The 11,448-nt window shown below is 41.9% G+C and overlaps 1 protein-coding gene across 1 annotated transcript in view; it reads right to left on the reverse strand.

Annotated features, from left to right (window-relative positions):
• Positions 1–11,448, reverse strand: part of LOC132497793 (dystonin-like) — a 504,834-nt gene that overhangs the window by 140,602 nt on the left and 352,784 nt on the right. Inside the window, 5 exon segments of the mRNA XM_060111281.1 lie at positions 40–189; positions 292–5,733; positions 6,832–6,967; positions 7,977–8,065; positions 11,005–11,133. Coding sequence (XP_059967264.1) covers positions 40–189; positions 292–5,733; positions 6,832–6,967; positions 7,977–8,065; positions 11,005–11,133 — 5,946 coding nt within the window.

The following is an 11,448-nucleotide window of genomic DNA, read 5'->3' on the forward strand; positions in this document are numbered from 1 at the left end:
GCTGACTACCCTCCATAGCCGGCAGCAGACAATTCTTACCTCTAGCTGTTTAAGTTGGTTCTTCAAAGCTTCTAGATTGTTATCCAGAGAATCCTGGTTACCTAAGGGAGGCCTCATATCTTGAAGCAACGCCAAATACTCGCACATCTTTGATCTGTGCTGTAAACACTGCTGTAGCTCATTGGAAAACTAAACACAAATGTGGACATGTCAATTCAATAGGCTTTATGCAGATTTTTCAAGCAAATAAAATGTATGGGATTATTCCCAAATGCAGTGAAGTCCACTTACTTGTTCCATCAAGCCGTCTCCAGAAGCCATGTCTTTTGACCCTGAAATACATTCCAAACAGTTTGGGGATTCAGTGCATAGCTCCTCCAGCCTCCCGCCTCTTGGCAATGCTGCTGCACAGACAGGAGAGTTTTCTGGTCCATTTTCTTTCATATTTTGTAAATTAAGGGAATGGGGGTTTTCTCTCTTGCTGTTAAGATAATCAAGAATGTGTGGCTTTTCATCCATCATCTCAGAAGCTGTAGATGAGTTTTGATTCAATTCTCCACCCTGTCCTCCTTTCTCTGAATATCCATCAGCAAGCAGCTTGCAGAAAACATTTTCAAGTTGCAGAGGAAGAACTTCAGATGTCCTACCTCTTTTCTCTAGATCACACTCCATCTGAGTTAATTCTTTCATCAATTCAAATGCTCCTGTAATTTTCTGGCTATACTGATTTTGCTTAGGTATATCGAGAAGCAGCTCAGACTTGAGGTTTGCAGTACAGAGCGGATCCTCTCTGCCCTCTGCTTTTAGTTCTGGTGAGTTATGCATGGGGGAAATGCCATAGTCACTGGTTTTAGAGTCGCCAGATGCACCAAATGCTTCACTTACCAATGATGATGAGCTGACTCTTTTAATTAAGTTTTGAATTGAAATGTTACTATCTGCACAGGCTGAAGGTTCTCCAAGCTCTTGAGGATTCATATGACCTTCTTTCAATCTACCTTTTAAGATGTCCTTGACATCCTCAATCAAGACCTGAGATAACTCAGGAATCTGAACCTCGTTTTCCTGGATTCCTGGAGATGAGGCTGGTTCTTTTCGTGCCTGTTGCTCAATTACTCCTTTCTCACTGTTAATTTCTAAGGATGAGCAGTCAGTGTTTAAAGTGTTACTGGCGTTATTTCTTATTCCATCTGCACAGAGTTCTGACTGCACAAAATCCGTATGTTTCCCAAGGCCTTCTGCATCTCTAAGAGGGAAGATTGAAGGTGTGCTTTCATCTCTTTCTGGTGTGAACTCAGGAATTTCTGATCCTCCTTCTGAGACACTTTCTTTAGTAGGAAGATCCTTCTGTTGGACCATCTCCTTTGGAGGTAAGTCTTCTTGGGCAAGAGCTGCCTTCTCTTTTGCATTAACGCCTAATTGCACGTGCTCATTCCTGGGAGGGGAAGCTACTAGAATACAGCTTGGGGTATCTTCATTTGGTTTCAGTATGTCTTTTGCTTTCAGATTTTTAGCACAATGTTTTAAATAAGTAAACAGATCAAACTCTTTTTCAGGTCCATCGGTGAATGAATCTTTCTCAATCCTTGTATTCCTTTCAGACAAGGTCATGTCTGAAGTCATGTCATCAGTGATCACTTGGGAAACTGAGGAATCGAATATTTCTTCATGATTCTCAAATTGAACGGGACTTTTGCTAACTACTGTTGGCAGATTCTTTGGTTCATCTTTAAGAGCTACTGTTGCTTTTTTAAGGCTTCCTTCCTGATTATGTTCTTCACTGTGTGTGATGTGTGGGAATGGAAACGGACTATTAACTAAATCAAGACTCTCCCTTGTACTTTTACTGGGCAAAAGTCTGAGACCTTCATTATCTTCTACAGGACCTTCTATAAGCACTTCTCCTTTACCTGCACACATCTTATGAACCAGTGTTTCATCGTCTATTAGTATATTGTTTTTGTCAGCTCTCACTTTAATTAGATCTTTTCCATTGCCTTGAGGATCTTTGTCAGTTACAGAGACTCTGGATGACAAATGGCTTTCCTCCGCAGGTTTTACCATGAAACTGGGCTCAGAACAAATATCTTTATCAGAAGATGAGTCACCCTGAAGCGTCACAGTCTCATAATATGGATTTCCACCTTTCACAGAGCCCATAGATTCTGGCCCTTGAATCACCTTAACCCCTGTGTTCTTTAGATCACCCGCTAGTTCAGAAGTTGAACCAACACTAGTATTATGTAAAACACCAACAGGGCTTAAAGCGTTTTCCGATTCAGTGTCTTTCATGACAGACAGCAATTTACCCTTAAGGACCACCTCATGATTGAACAGATCTTTGTTTTTTCGAACAACCTCAGTTGCATACTCTGGAACGTTACTTCTTTCAGGAACCAAGCTACTTTTACTACTTGACTCTGGCTGCAAAGCATTAACACTTTGCTGTTTTTCCAAAGAATTTTGATCTGGGAGAATCGTTTTATTGCTACTTGGACTTGCACGGCTGTTTCCCGGTTTGGGTGCAGTGGTGACACACACGGGGACATCCACATCCTCAGCCTCATCCTGGCACATGGGCTTTCCAGCCTCACCTCCTGCTCCTTCTTCTTGGGCATCACCACCATCATCGTCATCATCGTCGTCCTGATCATTACTGTCACACTCAGAGTCCCCGTAACTTTCTTCATTTTGCACAGAATCTAAACGATCAGGATCAGATTTAAATTCTTGTCCAGCTACGTACTCTTCTCTCCCTCTCCAACAGCCAGCATCCTCAGAATTTAATGGAGTCCTGAAGCTCTCTTTTCTTCCTACAATTTCATGGTCAGTCAATGAGTCAGACTTGTCACCTTCAAGGTCATCTGCGCTGTCTCTTTCTGATACGATTTCCATCAACCATCCATTCACCTCATAGGAGGCAAGTGAATTTAAATGGATTCTTTCACCAGAATCGAATTCTGCTTTCTCAGCAACTATGAGAAAATCTTGCAGAGACTGTGCTTCTCCCCTCACACCTAAGCTATCAACCAGTCCCCCTTGGGTCCCCAAAGAATGTTCATCCTCTTTAGAAACATCATAAAAAGCCTCTCCAGGAGGAGCGGCCCAGTCATCTTCCTCTGGCAGTGTGTCATGGTCCTCGGGCTGCAGACAATCATGGTCATCACCTTCCAGAGGCAGGGAATCATGGGCATCATCTTCAAACAAGGGCGTGTCATAAAAGTCAGCATCGCTGTCTGTATCTGTTTCTGTGTCGCTCTGCTGATCACCCAGCAGTGATGTTTCATAGTCCCCAGCACTGGCGCTGACAGTTTCTTCAAATGATGGGGTATGAATGTGAGCCATGTTGATGTGATGACTACCACCCCTCAGGGGTGGGGCACAGTAGGACCCTTCCACCGTGGACTCACTTTGCTCGTCTTCGGGTTCCTGATGAGAAGCAGCAAGCATTTTTCCATCATTCTGATCTTGTACCTGAGGATTACTATAACCAACACTGAAAGATTTGTGTACAGTGTGTTCTCCCTGTAAACTGATGTTGATAGCTGCCATTCCCAGAAACTGGTCTTGAAATTTTTCTCTTATTCTTTGACCCAATAACACGGTTTGGTCATTGAATGGCAACATAGAGGCTTCACATTTATTTCCATTGTTCTCTGCGGTGTGTGCATCATGAAAACTTCCCTGACCGGTCCTCAGTTTATCATGACTTAACAAGGCACTCAGCCTGGGGGAATAGTCCAAGAGAGTTGAACCCCTGCTAATATTATCTTCATTCACCGTTTCATTCAAATCACAGATTCTACTAGCTTTTGATTTTACTATAGGACTTCTCAAATCACTTGCAAAGTTTTGAAGGTTTTTAGAATGACTACATTCATCTGCATGGTCCTTTGTTTCTATTTGGCTTTGATTTTCACCATTTTCAAGTTTGTCTTCAGAGTCTTGTCTGAGCAGGCTAACTTCAGCAAATCCAGGCTCTGTTAAATGTGATATCAAACTATGAACACACAGGCTGGATGAAGCCTTAACTTTATAATCAGTTGCTAGCATATCTGCTACGTTTTCTGACTGGCAAAATTCACTCCTGGTAACATTAGTTCCCAGTTCCTGAAACTCTTCATCTATGGCATTTTCAGAGGTTCCTTTACGTTTAAGTTCTCTGCAATGACATCTATCAAAACTACCTAGTGTAGCTGTACTTTCACTCGTTTCTTTACTTGCAGCATTATTCAGAAATACACCAGGGAGTCTTATGACATCAAGACATTCTTTTACAGGCGTGTTCTCATCAATTTCTGCACCACAGCCTTCCAGGAGCATCCCGACAGCGTCATTCAAGTCTCCATCGTACAGCAAAAGCCTCTGCCCTGTGTTTGCATCCATATAGCTATTTATCATCAAATAAGACAGGAATAATCTTTTAGTCTGTTCTGAGCTCTGAGTCACCACTGGCTCTTCTCCATCAAAAACATCTTCTTCTTGCCTGTAATCATGGACCATGGATGGTTGGAATTTACAAAAAGAGAGCCATCTTCTGGAATTTTCACAAGCTTCAAAATCTCCCAAATCTGGCATTTTATCGGGCAGCGTTATACTTTTTAAAATCGATGCTGTGTGATTATCTATGATTCCGAGTTGCGCGGCAACGTCCAAACCAATGACTTGAGATGTTTCTGGAATGTAAAGAGCAGCGATCTTCTGCCTGCCGTTCAGGATCTTAGACGCCAATTCATTGGTAATCAACTCCTGCTGCAGGGAAGAAGATGTAGGGAATATCTCCCCAGAGTGAGGCCAGATGAGGCCCACGTAGCCTCGCTGAGCCTCGAGCACCAGAAGGGCACTGCTGGATGTTATCAGATCACACTGGACTGCCTCATCGACAGTTAAACGCTTGGCGGGATTGCATTGGATGATTCCACCTGTTTCCACCTGGTAGGTGAAGATACTGTTGGCAGTGTCTCTGTCCATCACCCCCTCTGCCACGGCTTCTTCTACAGTCAGTCTCTGACCAGACTTGGAATGGATCAGACCTCCTGAAAGCAGCTGCGCACCCAGTAACCTGAACATGGTCTCACGGTCTATGAGGCCTTCGTGAGCTGCCCTTAAAATGCTTAAGTTTCTCCCACATTTTAACATTATCCTGCCTCCTTCTTGTGGCCTCACAGGCAGAAGCCGCACCCCTGTGTTTTCCTGTAAAATACTTCTTTGCATGATATCTATTAAAGACACCTTCTCAGAGGTGGAAGGGTCGATAAGATCTTTACACAGATTCTGCCGTTCCAGGATTTTAGAAAATAAGGCAGAGGAAACCAGGTGCTGCTGGAAAGCCTTCTGCAGCGTCAGCTGTTCTCCTGTGGCCGGAATAACGAGAGAGCCCGTGGAAAGCAGGATCTCAAGGACTCTGATGGCCATGGGTTCTGAGATCACACCTTCAGCCAGAGCATCCAGCACTGGAACCGTGGTGGACGACACAGCAGAAATAATCTCCTTCGTTTCACTGAGCTCTTGGAGTTGGCTAAGAACTTGCTCATCAATAAGGCCATGATTTTGGGCATCTTTGAGGTCAAAGCATGTTTTTAATTCTGGTGAAACAAGCCCAGAAATCATGAGCTGGGTCTCAAGCAATCGGATGCCCGTGTCATAATCAATGAGGCCTCTTAACACGGCCTGAAAGACAGAAAGGACTTCTCCCGTGCCCTGATCAATGGTGCCTGCGATGACTTTATCCAGCTGAAAGGAAAGCATGATGTCTCAGTCAGTGACACGAGGGTGGGCAGGGCGTCATGAAACTTACTTTGCATTTTCTTATAAAAAAGACACTTCGACATAAAAATCCTCTACTTACCGAGACGCGGCAAGGCTGTGAGTGTTAAGCAGCTCAAATGCACAAGTGATCTATGTCAGTGATCTATTCGAGAGCACAGGATGTGATAAAGCTTTGAAAACGACATGCATCTGTGAACTGAAAACTTCATATCGTGTACATTAAGAAGGTTAGTGAGGACACAGGAAATGATGAGGGTGAGGAAACAGGACACACACCTAGAAGGCAAACCATGCTCTCTGCAATCGGGTGAGATTAGTCTCCTGACACAAGAGAGAGTTTCAAACCCCATGCTATTGATGTTTACAGCATACAGACTTCTTCACAGATAGCCAAAACCCATGAGCCAGAAAAATTGTTACATACCCTCAAAATACAACAAATAGTATGTAAAGTACTCCAGGGAGTGAGGGAATTGAGTATAAAGGTAACTTTTTGAATACTGGATTTTGTGTTGAATATGTGTTGTCAAGTTTTAAAAGTTTAAGGATAGGCCAAATTTTAAGCTATTTCTGTTATATTTTAAGAAGATGCTAGAGCATCCTCGCTAAAACATATGGCCCAGTATTTCTCAAATAAATCTCATGGATATCTCTGAAAATCAGACAAATCCCCTAATACTCCAATGTCACCTTTAGAGGTGACTCACAGACTATTTTATACCATCATATTTATATAGTAAAATATCTATCATATCTATATAACATATATCTGTATAACAGTAGAGGAATGGCTTTGACAGAGAAGAGTTAGAAAAATGAATGATTCTTTCCTTTTACCATGCAAGGCAGAGATTAAGATGTCACAGAAATTGATGACAGCAAGTGTAAGACTGCATTTAATGAACAACACTGAAATCTCCTAATACTTAAATAAACCCCACCCATGTTTCTTCCACGTACACAACTCAAGGTCATTTCTTTGTCATTGACATATATTTCTACAATCATGCAGTTAAACTAAGAGTCTTAAAACAGCCTCATGTTCTAAATAAATAACATTACCTTCTCCTCTACCTTTATATCTCCTAAGGTTTCTGATTGTTGTAGTTGTTTCAGAGATTCACTAAAGAATAAATTATAACTTTCTTGGAGAGTTTTCACTTGTTTTTCCAATTCATTTCTTTCTTCGTCTGTCATTCTAAAATAACCAGAAAGTACGAAAAGACGAATATAAGTCTTCAAGTGATAAAGATGACACACTAGCCTCGATGATTTTGTAAAGAATACTTTCCTAAACTAGCATAGGGTCATAAAATATAATATAATCTCATACACAGATTACTCAGGTCTTAGAATGGTTGTATATGAAAATTAAGGATGGCCCTTATGACCCTAAAAACATCCAGGAATCCTTCTCTTGCCTGGAAAAGGACTAAAGGAAAAGAGTGTAAACTAATATATCAGCACCTCTCTAGCATACACAAATTTCTAAAATAACAACTGCCGTTATCTGACAGAGGGAAAGATCCCACTGTTAGTTCCAACACGGAAAAGGGACAAGTAAGGTACCATGACTCAAGGAGAAACTTGTTCAAGCAGAAGGATGAATAAAGAGGAAATTTATAAGGAAATTAACCCAATTTCCTTATAAATTTAACCTAAGGTATAATATAAAATAATTCTAGAGTAATTCTATAGATGACAGACAAAAAATACTTAAGAAACGCGTAGATTCCTTCCCTGCCTGAGGCATTAGCTGAAATATATGAAGTGCCTTGTTGCAAAAAGTAGGACCAAACCACTAGAAATTAAGTTGCCACAATTCCCAGCTAAGAAAATGAAGAACGTATTTACACACATTTTCCAGAAGGTAGGTCTTGGAGAGTAAGTACTACTCAGAATCAAGACTTGGCTTGGCATCTTTACAACTCACTAGCTACAGATCCTAAACTCTCTGAGCCTGTTTTCTCATCAGCAATATATGGGGATAATAAGTACATTTCAGGGTTTTGGTAAAGACCAAGAGTGACAAAAAGCGACAATTAAATAGCCAAGTTTATAGTCTTAGGTTATTATATTACTAAGTAAATTTGTGATTGAGTCCCATTTTTAAACTCTACATTGAAATTTACCATCCTCTACTTTGCTAAGAGTTTTGAAGACCACCCCCCTACTTCAAATAAAAGACCTAATGAAAACCAACATACTTGTCTCCGTGTTTAGCCAGAAAGAGCTGCATAGTTTGCAGTGCTTCAGATAATTGTTCCTTCTTGACTGATATTTCCTCACTGGAAATCTGCGAGGTAAAGAAAACACACTCAAGCTCTTCCTTCACAAAGACGAGACAACAGTCATTTAAAAAAACTCCAAGTTTCCATCAAGACCCACACGATGGGAATATTTTCAGGTGATCTGAGTCAATAACCCATCAGTTATTACTGGTTCGCAGGCCTGGATAAGAAGACTGCTTTATTGAGAATGCACGATGAAGGAAAGTCACTCCCTCTAACCCTAAGGCCATCATTTCCACGAGGAAATAATAATACCGCATGATATGGTTCTTGCATTTGTTCCGGCCCAACCACGAATAGAGAATGCCTTAATGATACCCCAGGTGGCCAGACGTTCAGCACTGGAAGAACATCGCCATCCTCAAAAAGATACATGGGGGGGCCTCCCTGGTGGCGCAAGTGGTTGAGAGTCCGCCTGCCGATGCAGGGGATACGGGTTCGTGCCCCGGTCTGGGAGGATCCCATATGCCGCGGAGCGGCTGGGCCCGTGAGCCATGGCCGCTGAGCCTGCGCGTCCGGAGCCTGTGCTCCGCAATGGGGGAGGCCACAACAGTGAGAGGCCCGCATACCACAAAAAAACAAAAAAAAAAACAACAACAACAACAAAAAAAAAGATACATGGGGCTTCCCTGGTGGCAGAGTGGTTGAGAGTCTGCCTGCCGATGCAGGGGACGTGGGTTCGTGCCCCGATCCGGGAAGATCCCACATGCCGCGGAGTGGCTGGGCCCATGAGCCATGGCCGCTGAGCCTGCACGTCCGGAGCCTGTGCTCCACAACAGTAGAGGCCACAACAGTGGGAGGCCCATGTACCGCAAAAAAAAAAAAAAAAAAAAAAAAAAAAGATACATGAACATGGAACAAAAACCTTCCCTTCCTTCCCCCAGGCTCCTGGATACAATGCTCCTTTGGAAAAAAATTCCTCTCTAGAAGTATTCCTCTCTAGGTCTGCAGGTCAAGATTAAATAATTTCTATTACTAGGACTTCACTTGCAAAAGTCGCCTGTGACAGACAGAGAAATAAAATTGACCTGTTTACTTTCTCCTAATTCCTCTCTGTATCATTTCTGAAGACATAATATCAGAAAGCAAATGCCATTCTTTTAAGTGAGCAAAATGAAATGATGGGACAATGAAAAGGTGTATTTTCCCCAGACATATTCTACTGAGAGTCAACCTAAAGTCTATTTTTCATGGCTATAGGTAATCATGAGGCCATACTGATTTTTTGAAAGACACATTTATTACTGAAATCAAATTACCTTAAATTTCCTTCAACAGAGAGACCATCGAGTGTTATTCAAGATTTATAACTGGGGCCATGATCTGCATTGCAAAGGTATCTGTCTACTTTTATGTCTGCTAGGTCTAAAACTAAAACTGGTCGGTAAAATTTTGGAGAATTTAAAACTACAGAATGAGGAAATACCAAGCGTTTATAAACCACGTTCCTGAAAAGAAACTTGTTCTCTCAAGAAATCCTTGCTAAGTTTGTGTCCCTATTTTAGCTCTTTTCCTATTTCACAGGGGGAAAATGAAGATGTTTTAAACTAAATATTCACATAAAATTGCTTTGAAGGTTTTGCGTTTACAGCACTAAATGTAATTTTCCTTTCCAACTTATTTCCCCCACACTCTACAAAATGTAGTTTGCTAGACTATGAGCTAAGCTGGCTTTATTTCAACTGAATGAGAATTCAAGTAAATACTCAGGTCTATAAACGTCTCCCGGGGGAACCTCAAATAAGGTTCATCTGCCTCATACCATAGACAAAATGAGACAAGATGTTGAAGCTTTCTGCTATTGGATTATGTCAAAAATGTCTGTTTCAAGTGATGACAAGTGTGTACTGATGCAGAGCTGGAAGGGAAAGCTAATGATAGCCTCTGTAGTTTCCACAGGTCAGGCGGGAGCAGCAGGGCAGTGCAGGAAACATAATCGAGAAAAATACTGCTTACTTAGTGGAAATTTTTTTTTTTTTTTTTTTTTTTGCGGTATGCGGGCCTCTCACTGTTGTGGCCTCCCCCGTTGCGGAGCACAGGCTCCGGACGCGCAGGCTCCGGACGCGCAGGCTCAGCGGCCATGGCTCACGGGCCCAGCCGCTCCGCGGCATATGGGATCCTCCCAGACCGGGGCACGAACCCGTATCCCCTGCATCGGCAGGCGGACTCTCAACCACTTGCGCCACCAGGGAGGCCCTGGAAATTTATTTTTTAAAATATAGCAGCAATTCCAGCATTATCAGTAGCAGCAGCAAAACTGCTTAACTCAGTGCCCTAAGAGCTTCAGGTGGGACAGCCCAAAGGACACCTCAGAGCAGTAACATCTCACGAAATGCAGCCACTCAACTTATGTCAAGTAGTGGGGTTCAGAACACAGCCTACAGAACTAAAGACTTCATTTAGGGAAGGGAAAGAATCTAGAATTTCCAGTGGACGACGGGAGAACACTTCTTTCGGAAATAGAAAAGACCCAGAAAAGCACAACTAAATGAGATCCTCAAATGTTAACATCTTGGTCTGCAGTTTGTTGCTCTTGAAACTTTTTGTTTCTATTCTAAGAACGAGCTTGCAACTCTTCATGACACAGAGTGCGTGAATGTACTCAGGGCACAAAACAGAGCGACTCTGCTCCCCTGCAACGCTCATCAAAACGATCAGGAAGCAGATCTCACTGTGAGGAAAAGCAGTCCCACATACTGGTTGACTGACAGTGAGACTAATATTGATGAAGTCCAGGTTTTGGAAGCAGAGACAGCTTCTTCTGTCACATACTGTGATTCCTTGGGCAAGTTACTTAACGTCTCTGATCCTCATTATAACTGCATATAGAAATGGGGGAAACTAAAGAATTAAAGGGTCTTTTTTAGGTGGACTGTATCAACTCAGTAAATTATCCCCACTATAATTATTGACATTATTATTAAACCAGGACCTCGGTGAGTACCTTTTGCTTAAAGAAGGAAGACTTTTCAGCCTTCTCTCCGTCTTTCAATGTCTTGCTGATATTTGACACCCATTTTTGTAATTCTTTGGCTTTTTCAACATGCTCTTTCTTTTCTTCTTCCAGTGACTTCTGACAGGTGTGAGTGGTTAAAAAAAAAAAAAAAGATATATTCCAGTAAATTACCGAGCCATTAAAGTGATCTCTCCACAGAAAACAAGGATTTAAAAATATTTTTTCATCACACACAGGTTACCGAGATATTTTATTCATTTTTTACCATATTCAACACGTCACGTAGCAGATGTACTTCCAAAATGTTTATGGTAGCAAAGCAAGCTGTGAGAAATAGTCTTGAATGATCAGCCTAAGCTCCCAGCTAGTCTATTAATATGACACATTTAAAAACTCAACTTTATTCATGAAGCACTAGAAGAAATCTGAATT

This window comes from Mesoplodon densirostris, chromosome 10 (assembly GCF_025265405.1).
Source record: "Mesoplodon densirostris isolate mMesDen1 chromosome 10, mMesDen1 primary haplotype, whole genome shotgun sequence".
Lineage (NCBI taxonomy): Eukaryota > Metazoa > Chordata > Mammalia > Artiodactyla > Ziphiidae > Mesoplodon > Mesoplodon densirostris.